We start from the raw sequence: 15469 nt of genomic DNA on the forward strand, positions 1-15469 counted from the left end.
CCAGGCTCCTCTGTCCTCCACTGTGTCCCAGAGCTTGCTCAAACTCACGTCCATTGAGTAGCTGATGCCATCCAACCATCTCGTCCTCTGTTGCCCCCTTTTCCTCCTGCCCTCAATCTTTCCCAGCATCAGGGTCTCCTTCATTGATTGAGTCAGCTTTTCACACTAGGTAGCCAAAGTATTGGAACTTCAGCATCAGTCCCTCCAGTGAATATTCAGGGTTGATTTCCTTTAGGATTGACTGGTTTGATCTCCTTGCAGTCCAGGGGACTCTCAAAAGTCTTCTCCAACACCACAGTTCGAAAGCATCAATTCTTCAGTGCAAAGTCTTCTTTAAGGTCTAGCTCTCACATCTGTACATGACTACTGGAAAAATCATGCTTATACTAAAATAATTATCAAGTGATGAGCTCTGAAGGACTGATGCTAAAGCTGAAACTCCAACACTTTGGCCACCTGATGCAAAGAACTGACCTCATTTGTAAAGACCCTGATGCTGGGAATGATTGAAGGCAGGAGGAGAAGGGGACGACAGAAGATGAGATGGTTGGATGGCATCACCGACTCAATGGACATGAGTTTGAATAAGCTCCAGGAGCTGATGGACAAGAAGGCCTGGTGTGCTGCTGTCCATGGGGTCACAAAGAGTTGGACATGACTGAGCGACTGAACTGAACTGAACTGATGAGCTCTGAGGGTTTTTTTTTTTCTTTTTTTTGACCACCCTGCAGAGCATGTGGGATGTAGTGCTCTGTCCAGGAATTGAAACCTGTGCTTCCTGCAGTGGGAGCCCAGGGTCATAACCATTGTACAGCCAGGGAAGTCCTGAGCTCTGAGTATTTACTTCTTCCATTTTTAATATAGTGGCTTTAGTTTTATGTTTATAAAATTTACTTTTTTAACAGTGGCTGTGTTTAACAGGCAGCTTGGAAAATTCCTGGAAGTTTGACCCTCAGCTTAGGGGACCTGGTACCAGTCTGCTCCAGACCACAGCCGCTCCATTCCAAATCTTACTCCGTGTATCTGCCACCTTTTCTGCCCAAGACCCCGTCGTCAGCCAGTGTCTGCCTCTCTAGTCCAGGTGTCCTCATCTGCTCCATCCCTCTCCAAGGAAGCCCTGCCCCGAGAGTCAGCAAGGCCCCCAGGGACATAGCCTTCTGGTGTCTGAAACAGTCCAAACACCAAGCAAACCTTTCCTCATCTCCTGGGCTCCTTGGGGACGGAAGAGGATGGAGCTGGGAAGTGTCATTAGAACATCGCCTTGTTTAACTCCCCAGGTCCTATCTGAGCCTTGGAGGTTATCCACCAGCCAGACCCCTCCACAGCAGGTGGAGCTGTTCAATTTGGATAGGAATCCAGACTACGTGTCGAGCGGAGGGGGCTTTGGGCCGGTAAGTGGCCGGGCATCTGAGTTCACAAAGCAGCAAGCGCTGGGGCAGGACGGGCCTGTCTCAGCTATAACTGCCCCGCCCTGAAGGAGCTTCTACTGGTTATTCATGCCAGTATGAGTGGCAATCTCATTAAGGTCCAAATCCCCTTTGCCTGTGGCCACATTTCCACCGTTCTGTTGATTCATTCATTCACCATGTCACATGGTATGTGAGATCTTAGTTCCCCGGCCAGGGATCGAACCCATGTCCCCTGCAGTGGATGTGCGGAGCCCTAAACACTGGACCGCCAGGGAATTCCCCCCAAGTTCAGTTTGAACGTGCTCTTCTATAGGTTGCTGATGACGGCTATGGGGTGTCGTATATTCTCGTCGGTGAGGACCTCATCAGTTTCCATATATCCTCCAAGTTCTCCTGTCCTGAGACGGTAAGTACAAAAGTCCCCCCTTCCAGGATGGAGTATTTGTACAATTTTCTTTTGAAGGGGGTGGGTGGGGGGCACATCCCTGATTTGACAGAAAATTTCAATTCAGTTATATACTCTTCCTTGGTTGGGATGTTTTCAAAACAAGGCTTTTAACAGTTTTAAAGGGATCCATCTTATTTGGTTGCAAGTCTTCATCTTTGCTGGTAGCCGTGGTTTCAAATCTTAATGTTGGAGTGCTTCTACAACTTTTAGACTCTCTGTAACATTGAATGGTTGGCTTCCCACCAGTGGCGCTAGTGGTAAGGAAGCCGCCTGCCAATGCAGGAGATGTAAGAGACGTTGGTTAGATCTCTGGGTTGGGAAGATCCCCTGGAGGAGGAAATGGCAACCCACTCCATTGTTCTTGCCTGGAGAATCCCATGGACAGAGGAGCCTAGCGGGCTACAGTCCATGGGATCGCAGAGTCGGACACGACTGAAGTGACTGAGCAGGGTCACTTACAGGGAAACACTGAAGAGTAGACTCAAGATCTGTGTGCATGAGCTAAGAAATTCATACACGTAATGCAGCAGTGGTCTGTGGTGTTCTCTGAATGGAACCCGTGACCTCCTTCCTAGCACGGCACATGTAATCCTTATTTATATTCTCACCTTTCCACATTGTACGTCGCCTGACAGTGCCAGGTTCACCGTTAACAGAGACGTTTGGCATTCACTTGCTTATTATGTTTTACCTAATGCATTGACATTAGGGAAAAAAGATAACATACGTCCCAGTGTTCATAGCAGCACTATTTATAGCAGCCAAGACATGGAAGCAACCTGAATGTTTATCAACTGATGAATGGATGAAGAGGTGATATATATACGTACACACACACACATACACATACACACATATACACACCACTAGAATATTACTCAACCACAAAAATAACGAAATAATGCCATTTGCAGCAACATGGATAGACCTAGAGATTATCATACTAGATGAAGCAAGAGAAAGGCAAATATCATATGGTTATCGGTTATATGTAGAAATAAAATGATACAAGTGGACTTATTTACAAAACAGAAAGAGACTCACATAGAAAACAAATTTATGGTTACCAAAGGGGAAAGGGAGTGGGGAGGGATAAATTAGGAGTTTGGGATTAACAGATACACACTATTATATATAAAATAGGTAATCAACAAGGACCTGCTGTATAGCACAGGGAACTCTACTCAATACTGTGTAATAACCTATATAGAAAAGAATCTGAAAAAGAATGAATATATATGTATATGTATAACTGAATCGCTTTGCTGTACACCTGGAATTAACACAATATTATAAATCAACTATACTCCAATATAAAATAAGAACTAAATTAAAAAAATAACTGTTAAAGCTGTTTTACTATGAAAGATAAGGTGTTGGAAGCTAATGGAAACTTCAAAAGGTGTGTGACAATTAGCAGAGGCATAGAAATTATATTTGCTCTGTGTAATGTTATGTGACAAGAATAAGACAAGTATTGTTCAAACTACCCTTAATAAATTGTTTTTTAAAAAATAAAGCATCTTAGATCTCACAACAAATACAACCACATGTGAAATAGGTAAACAACAAGGTCATACTATATAGCACAGGGAGCTATAGTCAGTGTCTCGTAATAATAACCTAGCATGGAAAAGGAAAAAAACACACCCACACAAACACGTAAGCTGTTATCTTTATGAACCCTTAACATCTCAGCAGACTCTGTAATTTAATGATTCAATCACAGAGTCAAAGCTTAGAGAACTGGCAAAAAGGAATGTTAGTTCTTTGAGTCAGATTACAAGTGAAAAGGCTTGAGATGTGAAAAATTCCACGTTGTAATCTGTTTCTTTTTGTTTGTTTGTTTGTTCTTAAATGAAAGGATTCACATCGCTTCGGGAAGAACCTGAGAGAAGCGATGACCGACATCATCAGTTTGTTTGGGTTCAGCCCCAATTCCAAAAAGTAAATCTCTTAGCAGTTCCAGGAAGGAAAAGAAGTTCTTCTGATGAAAAACCAAATGAAAAATAGCTCTGTATCCTGACTGTATTTCAGGATGAAAATTTGTTTCCTTCCAGCGAAGGTTTGGTGTTTTTGCTTTTCTAGGACAGCAGGCTCCACGCCGTGAAGTATAACCCTGCTCCTTCTAAGCAGCTCCTAACCTGGGGGACATTGGATGAAGTCCCCCCTAAAGTCTTCCCATCACCTTACATTTCTTAAGGGACAAACAATTTTTGGAATGAGTGGGGTTGTGGCTTCATACTCGCTGGAAACAGACCGGCACACTTCCTTGGCTGCCACTGGACACCTGGTACTTACGGGCATTTAATTTTATCAGAGCAGTGTACACATTGTTTCCTTCCGAGAGAAAAGCATCTTTTAAGTTGCAGATGTTAGCAGTTAATAGCCGACGCACATGCAATGCACTAACCAAGAAAAGTTTTGTGCTTTGGAATCTGTTCTGTCCTGTGGTCCCTCTATCACTGTAGTTCGGTCGTCTGCATTTGCCTCTCCGTGTTCGAAGTCTTCAAAACCCAGTGCCTTAAAAACAGAAGGCCCTAAGTGTAAGGGAGACCAATAAGAGGTTTAAGTCTTTAGGTGGAGTTGTGGGTGTCTCACTCCTGTCTCAATTTACTGGGTGGATTTCCCTATGTAGGAATTTTCCTGTGGTGCCCCCATGTCCCAGAAGGACCAGTCCCCTTACAAGGGCAGCTGTAAGCCGGATTCCCTTCCGTCAGACTGCCTTCCTCAAGCTTCACGAATGTTCAGCTACGAAAGAAGATGTGGGCGTGTGTCAGAAATGGGGAGCAAGGGATGTGATGGTTGAAGATAGCGTGTCTGGAGAACCCACATCCTAGATGCTTCCAGATTCCCGCTTACCCAACCGTCAGCAGGGAGAACACAGCACTTGCCACTGAGGAAGCAACAAACTTGAGAAGAGCGAACCTCAGGCTGTCGGGTTGGCCATCCCACCTGGTGAGAGTGGAGATCACCCCGTTTCCAGGGAGACGGAGGTGGGTCAGCTCAGTGACCTAGAATGTCGCAGGTGACGGGGCTGCTGAGTTTAACACAGCCTACCCTTCCGATGCGTGTGCCTGGCTCGAGTGATTGACCAAAACGTGATGATACGCTGTATCATCTTCAGTATTTAATGCAGAAAGAATCATGGAGTGAAATAGACCCACTGCCTCTGGGCTGTCATGACAGGCTTAGCTGTCCATTTTTTAAATCATGTATTTATTTTTCTGACCACTCTGTTCTGGTGGGGCTCGTGTCTCTAAGAGTCCTGTACTCCACCGATATGGTGATGAGGCTGAACCAATGGAGCAGGAGCAAGGCGCTGGCCGCAGAGTACGAGCATATTTTATTCGTGTACATGTTGTGATGTAAAACCCCACCTAAATGGGCCAAAGACTCTTTCTGTTAAAAGCAAGCAGACATGGGAACAGACGAAAAAGCAAAAAAGGACATTTAACCACCATAGCAACAAAAGACCCTGTTCATCTGTGGTATGTAGTCAGGGGGGCGTCGGGGGATACGGGAGCCCCCCCCACCTCAGCCAGGTGTGGCTTCCAGTTGAAGCCAGGGCCCCCAAATCATCCACTGTTGACCACTGACCAGTCTGTATTATGATTCACAAGTGAATTCAAGGGCAGACGTGTTAGCACTCAAACCTATTTGGGCTTGTCTCTCAGGTTTTAAATATTTCAGATGTAATCATCACTAATCCATGCAGTCATCAATGCAATTTTATATTCCTTAAAAGGAAGAAGCCTGGGTTTGTACTGTACGTGTTGAAAGCAGGAAGTAAGAATATTATGTATTTAATTTAATTTGGAACAAGCCATAGTCTTAACGGAGCTGTGGTCTGAATTTGTTATCTTGGACTGGCCATTGCATGTAAATAGAAGATGCCCTTTTGGATGTAAATCTTAGATATGCAGTATGAATGTTACCATTAATAAAAATATTAACCACAGGACTGCTTTCTGTCTCTTTTGCTATACTGATAAGGAGGCTAAAGGTCAGGCACTTGGGACAAAGGTGACCAGCCAAGATATGCAGAAAAGGCCTCGGGTTGGGCAGAGTGGACCTCATTAGATTCATGCATGTGTCGGAGAAGGGCTGCTGCTCAGAAGGGCTGTGGGTTTCGCTCTGTGTTCGTTTTGCATCTTCTCCCATGCCTCGGGGCCTGGAGCAGCACGACACATAGTGAGTAGGTGCTCAATAAATGAATTTCCATTTTTTCCAAGGCTCTTATTGAGCACCTACTGTATGCTAAGCTCTGTTCTAGGCACTGGGAATACAGCGGGAACCCCGCCAGGTTCTGGCTGTCATGGGAAATGGTACAGACGAACTTGCCTGCAGAAATAGAGACACAGACATAGAGAAGGGACATTTGGACACGGGGTGGGGGGTGGGATGAATTAGGAGATTGGGATGGGCATGTGCACTGCCACGTGCAAAGCAGCTAGTGGGAACTGCTGAATGGTGTGGGGAGCTCAGCTGGGTGCTCTGTGACGACCTGGAACGGGTGAGATGGGGGTAGGGGTGGGAGGAAGGTCCGAGAGGAAGGGGATAGATGTGTACAAGTAGCTGATTCACTCTCACTATACAGCAGAAACTAACACAACATTGTAAAGCAGCTGTACTCCAATTAAAAACATATTCCAGTGGGAGGAAGTCAAGAACCAAGAGACCCTCTCAAAGGATCTTAGGGGTTCCTAGATGTGTGTGTGTGTGTGTGTGTGTGTGTGTGGGCGGTGAGAATACCTGGCTTGCGAAGGATGCTGATTTAGAACTTGTACCCCAATGTTCATCGCAGCACTGTTTACAATAGCCAGGACATGGAAGCAACCTAGATGTCCATCATCAGATGAATGGATAAGGAAGCTGTGGTACATATACACAATGGAATATTATTCAGCCATTAAAAAGAATACATTTGAATCAGTTCTATTGAGATGGGTGAAACTGGAGCCCATTATACAGAGTGAAGTAAGCCAGAAAGAAAAACACCAATACAATATACTAATGCATATATATGGAATTTGAAAGATGGTAATGATAACCCTATATGCGAGACAGAATAAGAGACACAGATGCATAGAACAGTCTTATGGACTCTGAGGGAGAAGGTGAGGGTGGGATGTTCTGAGAGAATAGCATTGAAACATGTATATTATCATATGTGAAACAGAACACCATTCCAGGTTCAATGCATGAGACAAATGCTCAGGGCTGGGGCAATGGGATGACGCAGAGGGATGGGACGGGGAGGGAGGTGGGAGGGGAGTTCAGGACGGGGAACGCATGTAAACCTATGGCTGATTCATGTCAATGTATGGCAAAAACTACTACAATATTGTAAAGTAATTAGCCCCCAACTAAAATAAATAAATTTATTAAAAAATAAATAAAAGTACTTCATCATTAAAAAAAAAAAAGAACTGAGGCCTAAATGACAAGCTTTCACCTTTCTTTAAATTATTATTATTTTTAAATTTATTCACTTTTTTTGAAGGTTTCAAGTATACGTTATTTCTTCAAACATGCCATACTTTAATGGGTACATAGTACTTTTACTTGGCATCAATCATGAGTTGATTTTGAAACAATTCAGGATTAAACCAGCTAGGATGATTACCGTTCTCCACATTCCTTTGGGGTGACTCTGCCAACAGGCGATGGGTTCTACTCTATTCCAATTTGTGTTGCCATATATACCCATAGAGCAACACAGAAAGTGGCTCCACTAGCTAATACAGCATTGCCATACTTGTCATGGAAACCAGGTGCCCGTTTCTGGTGGATCTGCCTTGCCACTGCTTGCTGAATGCTTTGAGCTCTGAGATGACTTAGTGCGTTTCTGGCCACGGGAAACATCCTGAGGTTGAACACAAAAGAGTGGCAACTACAGCTGCTGGTCTAGCAATTCCTCGTCTAGTACCCTTGCAGAGTCCTGAAAAACAAAATAAATTCATTTATTTTTAATTGAAAGATAATTGCTTTACAGTATTGTGTAAAGTGCAATTCAGCCAGACATCAACATGAGTCAGCCACAGGTTTTTACCCGTGTCGCCTCCCACTTGGACATCCCTCCCTATCCCACCCCTCTAGGTTGTTACCCAGGCCCAGTTTGAGTTCCCTGAGCCTACGGCAAATTCCCATTGGCTGTTTTACATACGGTCGTGTATGTTTCCATGTTACTCTCTCCGTATATCCACCCTCTCCTTCCTCTCCCCGCCCCGCCCTCCGCCCTGCAACCTCGTTTCTTGATGAAGAAGGCGTAGTTAGCTCACCACCCACCCTAAGTTTGCGTTGTGTTAGTGTGGTTGCGTTTGTTAGCTGTAGGTCTTGACCACCTCCCTCTTCCCCAGAACATCATCAATGCTGGGTTGCTTATGTCCACGAGGGACGCCTAGTCTTCGTCTGGAGCTCCGGCACCACGGACCTCAAGTGCACGCTGGGGCGGGAACCTACCTGCCTGTGCGGACCCCTGGCCTTCCACCCACTTGCGGTGTTCTATGGCCGGGCGGAAAGGTATGTGGTGAAGTCTAGGGGTCTGAAGTCACTGCCCCGGACTGGCCTCAGTTTCCCCACCCGAGCCTAGAGCTGCTGGTCCACCTCAACTGGCGGGTCCCGGGCCGCAGCCCAACACCGCACTCCAGCCCTCCACGTGCCCTTCCACAGTCCCGGCTTATTCCCTCGCACTGACCGGCCCCGCCTCGCTCACTTCTGCTCCCCGCCTTCACACCTCACCCCCAGCGCGTCCCACCCTCTCACCCAGCCCCACCTTAGGCCACTTGTCCAGCCACGGCCACGCCCACCACCGCGAGCCCCGCCCCTCCCTGACCCCGCCCCGCCCTCTGGCCCCTCCCCTCCCCTCCCTGCCCCCTCCCGGGCCTCTCCCCGCCCCTCCCGGCCCCTCCCCGCCCCACCCTCTCACCCAGCCCCACCCTCTCACCCAGCCCCACCCTCTCACCCAGCCCCACCTAAGGCCACTTGTCCCGCCACGGCCACGCCCACCACTGCGAGCCACGCCCATCCCTGGCCCCGCCCCACCCTCCCTGGCCCCGCCCCACCCTCCCTGGCCCCGCCCCACCCTCCCTGGCCCCGCCCCACCCTCACTGGCCCCGCCCCACCCTCACTGGCCCCGCCTCCTCCCAACGGCCAAAGGCTTGCCCCCGCGCTGCCCTCACATTTGGCGCTAGGTGCTCTGACAGCTCCCGCGGGCCCAGGTGCGTCGTCTGAGGGGAGACCTGACGGGGAACCCCTCCAGCGCCGTCGCCGGCTTTTCCCGCGGTCCCGGGCCCGGCCTCGGGCTTGCAGACGGGAGGGGGACCGTGGGCCCCTAGTCAGCCCCGAAGGGCCGGAGGGAGCCCCTCTCCTTGCGTCCCTGTCAGGGACGGCGGGACCTCCAAGTCAGCCGCTTGGGGAACGGCGGGACCCTGCCTCCGATTCCTCCGGGAGCGGCGGGATACCGCTCCTATCAGCCCGTCGGGCCAGCAGGGAGCCCTTCTCCGGTCGTCCTCGCCTGGGACGGTGGGACCCCCAGGCCAGTCCCTCGAAGCGGCGGGCCCCGACCCCGCTGGCCCCTCGGGAACGGCGGAGCCTGCCCCTGCCATCCCGCAAGACCCTTTCCTTGTTAGCCCCTGGGAGCGGCGGGCCCTCCGGATCAGATCTCGGGGGCGGTCAGATCCTGGGGGCAGGGGTACCCCCAGACCAGATCCTGGGAGTGGCGGGCGACCGGATCAGATGCTAGGAGCCGCGGGCCCCCCGGAATGGCTGCAGGGCCCTTTGGGGGCCGCCGCTGACCGGGCCGCGTCGTTGCAGGTGCGGGGCGTTGCCCGGGCCTCGGCGTCCCCAGTGGCCATGGAAGACGCCCCTCTGCTGGGCAGCATGTCCAGCCCCGAAGACGAGATGGTGACAGACCTCTTCAGCGCCGAGAGTCAGTTTGTTCCCGAAAACCTTCCGCTGAAAACTCCCATGGTGGTAAAGCACGAGGAAGACGATTTCCACGTCTTCAACGACGCGTACCTGGGCCCCGCGGATCCCAGAGAGCCCCTGCTGCACGCGTTCAACCCCGCGCTCGGCGGCGACTGCCAGAGCAAAGTCAAAGTGGAGCTGCTGGTGGATGAGAACGAAGATGAAGGACTCCTGGGGGAGTACCCGAACCTCCCCGAGCTCAACACCCTGGAAGATGCCGTTCTCCCTGCCGCCCCGCAGCCGCAGGCCTACAACGTCCACTTCCTGTCCTCCCTGCTCACCCCGCACAGGAGCTCTGCCGTCGTGCCCCTGGGCGCTTGGGCCAGGGAAGGAACCGCCCACCCCGGTGTCCGCGTGATTCCAGTAAGATCCACATCGCGCAAGGCCCCCTGCTCCCCTTCCCCAGGAGAGACAGAGGACTTCCGGGTTTTACCTCGATTTTTCCTGTGTCAGTAGCATCGCTATTGGACTCACCATTCCCAACAAAGCGCATCCCTTGCTAAAGCGAGATGCATCAGCCAGCCAAGCATCCTCCCTAATGGTGAATTAGGTCCTTCGTCCCTAGGTCAGATCTGGCCCGACTCAGGGACTTCCCTGGTGGTCTAGTGGCTAAGACTTCACACTCCCAATCCAGGGGACCTTGGTTCAATCGTTGGCCAGGGAACTAGATCCCACATGCCACAAAGATCCCAAGATCCCACATGCTGCAAGGAAGATCGAAGATCCCACGTGCATCAACTAAGAACTCGTGCAGCCAAATAAATATTTAAAAAACAAAAAATACACGGCCTAACCCAGCAGGGATTAAAAAACAAAAGAGGAGGGACACAATTAGAATTTTTTTTTTTTTTTAGCTCTGCAGGCAGGAATCAAACTGTGCCCCTTGCTATGGAAGTGGGAGTCCTAACCACTGGATCACCAGAGAAGTCCCTAGAAAGTTTTAAAAGCAGCTTTAGGAAAGAAGCCCTAGTGTCTGTGAAAACAAGTGCAGTGTGAGTTTTCATGCACTGGCCTTTTACATATTTTCCCCTTTAGATTTATAAGGTTTGCAATTCATAGCTCAGAGCAGTCACTCAGTCGTGTCCAGCTCTTTGCGACCTCATGAACTGCAGCACGCCAGGGTTCCCTGTCCATCATCAACTCCTGGAGCTTGCTCAAACTTATGTCCATCGAGTTGGTGATGTCATCCAACCATCTCATTCTCTCTCGTCCCCTTCTCCTCCTGCCTTCAATCTTTCCCAGCATCAGGGTCTTTTCCAATGAGTCAGTTCTTTGCATCAGGTGGCCAAAGTATTGGAGTTTCAGCTTCAGCATCAGTCCTTCCAATGAATATTCAGGACTGATTTCCTTTAGGATGGACTGGTTGGATCTCCTTGCAGTCCAGGGGACTCTGAAAAGTCTTCTCCAACACCACAGTTCAAAACCATCAATTCTTCAGCGCTGAGCTTTCTTTATAGTCCAACTCTCACATCTATACATGACTACTGGAAAAACCATAGCTTTGATTAGATGGACCTTTGTTGGCAATGTCTTTTTGCCTTTTAATATGCTGTCTAGGTTGGTCATAGCTTTTCTTCCAAGGAGCAAGTGTCTTTTAATTTCATGGCTGCAGTCACCATCTGCAGTGATTTTGGAGTCCAAAAAATACAGTCTCTCACCGTTTCCATTGTTTCCTTATCTATTTGCCTTGAAGTGATGGGACTGAATGTCATGATCTTAGTTTTCTGAATGTTGAGCTTTAAGCCAACTCTTTCACTCTCCTCTTTCACTTTCATCAAGAGACTCTTTAGTTCTTCTTCACTTTCTGCCATAAGGGTGGTGTCATCTCTATATCTGAGGTTATTGATATTTCTCCTGGCAGTCTTGATCCCAGCTTGTGCTTCATCCAGCCTGGCATGTCGCATGATACATTATATAAGTTAAATAAGCAGGGTGACAGTATACAGCCTTGACATACTCCTTTTCCAATTTGGAACCAGTCTTTTGCTCCATGTCCAGTTCTGTTGCTTCTTGACCTGCGTACAGATGTCTCAGGAGGCAGGTAAGGTGGTTTGGTATTCCCATCTCTTTAAGAAATTTCCACAGCTAGGACTCACTGCTAGGTAGGACTTAGTACTTGTGTTTGGTGAGCCGTGAAATCATGATGTTAGAGCTTCCCTCTGCTAGTAAGTAGCTGTTCCTCAAGTGTATGTAATATAAATCAGAGTCTACATGAATTCATGCTGATTATCAGCCAGCTACCCTATTTTGCTGTGGATAACCATTGGTAATTTTCTGCTTTGTTCTTTTCTATTTATTTTGAACCTGGGCTTTGGGTAGTGAAAGCACAGAGTCCTAACCACAGGACCACCAGGGAATTCCCCTTTTCTGTTTTGTTTTTGCTGAAACTAAAAAACAATTTTTAAAGGAAGAAAAGGATTTCCAAGGAAATGTGTACTGGCCCCCCAAAAGGATCTAGTTTGGAAAATTAGATTATTCAACCACTAACTAATTTTAGTAAGTTATAAATTAAGCCAGTGTGGAACATTTTTAAGTTGGTATTAAGATGGCTAGAACCTGCCTTTGTTTGTATATCATAAACCATAGCAGCAGGAGCTTAGATTCCTGTTTTCTGGTTTTCTTTTAGTGTAATCACTGCTCCTTAGTGCACAGGAAAGTTGGGGAAGAGAGGCTGAGGCCTGGAGAAACCAGAGAGCACACCTTGTTCCTCCAGACTTCACTCGGTGCAGAGGTCTTTCTCGGAATCTTTTTCAGATGGCGTAAAGTGTCAGACATTCCATCTTGCTCCCGGGCCAAACTTGTGTCCCAGCACCTTTTGCCTGTTGGTCCAAGCACAGTTCCCTTCCTTTGCCAGGTGGACTCAGTGTTCACCAGAACGGGAAGGGAATTAGCTCATCAAAATAGTGAATTCTCTTTTAATGTAATTCAACTTTAGCAAAATAAAGGAGGGACTACTTGGATGGTGTTTCTTTTTTTAAAAATTTTATTGACAAATTATTCCAAATGTTAGTCACTCAGTTGTGTCTGATTCTGCGATCCCTTGGACTGTAGCCCACCAGGCTCCTCTGTCCATGGGATTCTCCAGGCAGAAATACTGAAGTGGGTTGCCCTGCCTTTCTCCAGGGGATCTTCTCAACCCAGGGATCGAACCCAGGTCTCCCACACTGAAGGCAGATTCTTTACCATCTGAGTCACGTGATTCTATTTTGAAAGTTTCCAAATTTATTAATAAAATGTAAAAGATTTAACACAAACATGTTTATCATTTAAACAGAATGGAATTATCTTTCAGTAAATATTCAGGGTCAGTTGCCAGTTTCCTTTTTCTAGAAATTCATTTCCACGTATTGGCCTCTGTTCTGTAAAAATAGGGTTTTACTATACTATAAGTAGTCCAGGTATCAGTTGCATGGGGTTGAGGAACTGATGTATTTACTATAGAAGTATCTGTTAATTACAGGGAGATAAGTTAAATCTAAACTTTGATAAATTTAAAAAATAAAATTATTCTTCCCTAAAAACCAAACTCTAAACTTTGATGACGTGTACATGACAAATTCCCCAAAGTAGAAAGCAGAAGAAAATTGAAAAATTCTGCATCTCTGTAAAATTTGAAATGTCTAAAAAAAGCTATAACTTGAAATATTGCTAAACTTTCCTATATCTTTTAAAAGATTTATACCTAGATATTAGTCTGCTGTGCTAGGGGATTTGCCAGTCCATGAAAATAATTAATTGTTTGGGTCCCAGATTTTAAGTTATATGATCTTCAAGTCTGAGTCAATCCCCACACTTTGAAAGATAGTTGTCTCTGTTGTGATTTTACAGAAGGTCTTCAGAATGTTACCTTAGAACCACCATCTTCTTTGAAGGACTTTATGATCTGTGTCCTAGCCTTTGGGAAAATTCACAGGTACTCTCTAACAGGCAGTCTGTGCACGTGGAGGATAAGGAGGGGGAGAGACCATGTAAATAGCGGGTTGACTGCTATTTCATGATCTCCTTACATTATCACATTTTAAAAATAAGCACTTTAAAAACATATAATAATATATTAATATAACAATATATATTATATATTATATCATAATAAATATTATTATATATATTATTATATAGTTTTAAAGTGCTTCTTTTAAAAATTATATGTATTATATATTATATCATATTATATTATTATATACATTTTATATAATATGTAGATTTTATATATTTTATATATATTATATATACAATATAATTATAAATATTACATATATAATATAATATATAATGTAATATATTAGAATAAATATGTTATATTATATATTATATAACATATGTAATATTATTTATATATTGTATATATTATATTTAATATACATATAATATTATATAATATATAATATCATTATGATATACATTATATTATATGTATTATATATATTAGATACATAATATGTAATATAATATAGTATTTTATATATTATATACATTACATATTATATATATTATTATATAATACATATTTTATATTGATGCATTTTATATAATATATAAATAATGTAATATATTATATAATGTTATTATGTAATATCATATAATATATATAATAATATAATGTAATGTAATATAATATATATAATAAATAGATATATATTATATTTATATATGCTGTTATATTATATATAATATTATTATATTATATATAATACATATAATACATTTTATATAAGGTATATTATATAAAATATATATAATATTTTATATATAAAATATATTATATTATATATATTATATATATTAATATATTATATATAATATATTATATTATATATATTATGTATTATATATATTATGTATTATATATATAATATATATTATTTATATGTATATTATATATAATATATATTATACATATATTATATATATTATATGTATAATATATATAATTTTATAATATATCATATAATCTATATATAAAAATATATAAATATATAATATATATTAAAATATATAAATATATTAAATAATATGATATATTATACATATGATATATAATATATAATATATTATGTATAATATATTAATTTAAATATATAGCACTTAAAATATATAATAATATATTAATATAAAATATAAAATATATATTATATATTAATATTATTATATATTGTAACATATAAATATAATATATAATATATATAATTAATATATATATCACATATAATTATATATAATTATGCTATTATATATTATATAATATATATTATATATAATTTTGCTATATTATATATTATATGTATATATTACAATATATAATAATATTAATATATAATATATATTTTATATTTTATATTAATATATTATTATATATTTTAAGTGCTATATATTTAAATTAATATATTATACATAATTAATATATATTATGTATAATATATCATATTATTTAATATATATTTATGTATTTTAATATATATTATATATATTTATATATTTTTATATATAGATTATATGATATATTATAAAATTATACTATTATATTATATATAATATAATATATATAGTATAATATGTATTGTTATATTAATATATTATATATTATTAAGTGCTATATATATTTAAACTAATATGTAATATTAATGTATAATATTATATATTA

At 43.1% G+C, this 15469-nt stretch overlaps 2 protein-coding genes and 1 pseudogene across 18 annotated transcripts in view; 2 read left to right on the forward strand and 1 right to left on the reverse strand.

Moving 5' to 3' along the window:
• The window catches only part of CPT1A (carnitine palmitoyltransferase 1A), a 59381-nt gene extending 53563 nt beyond the window's left edge, over positions 1-5818 (forward strand). For 2 of the 3 annotated variants that reach the window (XM_081531774.1, XM_081531775.1), the window contains exons 17-19: positions 1278-1391; positions 1723-1815; positions 3722-5818. In XM_081531774.1, the coding sequence (XP_081387900.1) occupies positions 1278-1391; positions 1723-1815; positions 3722-3808 (294 nt within the window). In that variant the 3' untranslated portion in view covers positions 3809-5818. The remainder of the gene's footprint in view (positions 1-1277; positions 1392-1722; positions 1816-3721) is intronic. The other variant, XR_014066175.1, reaches the window with a different exon arrangement.
• A 1630-nt stretch (positions 5819-7448) lies between these two features.
• On the reverse strand, positions 7449-7794 carry LOC145522809 (cytochrome c oxidase subunit 7B, mitochondrial pseudogene; annotated as a pseudogene).
• Positions 7795-9022: 1228 nt separating this feature from the next.
• TESMIN (testis expressed metallothionein like protein) overlaps positions 9023-15469 on the forward strand; it is a 40114-nt gene continuing 33667 nt past the window's right edge. For 8 of the 15 annotated variants that reach the window (XM_081531777.1, XM_081531780.1, XM_081531781.1 and 5 more), the window contains exons 1-2: positions 9023-9080; positions 9676-10191. In XM_081531777.1, the coding sequence (XP_081387903.1) occupies positions 9715-10191 (477 nt within the window). In that variant the 5' untranslated portion in view covers positions 9023-9080; positions 9676-9714. Of the gene's footprint in view, positions 9398-9675; positions 10192-15469 lie in introns of all 15 variants that reach the window. The other 7 variants (XM_081531778.1, XM_081531784.1, XM_081531787.1 and 4 more) reach the window with 2 other exon arrangements.

Source organism: Giraffa tippelskirchi, chromosome 10, assembly GCF_054371585.1.
Source record: "Giraffa tippelskirchi isolate mGirTip1 chromosome 10, T2T-mGirTip1v1.2.pri, whole genome shotgun sequence".
NCBI classification, from domain to species: Eukaryota; Metazoa; Chordata; class Mammalia; order Artiodactyla; family Giraffidae; genus Giraffa; species Giraffa tippelskirchi.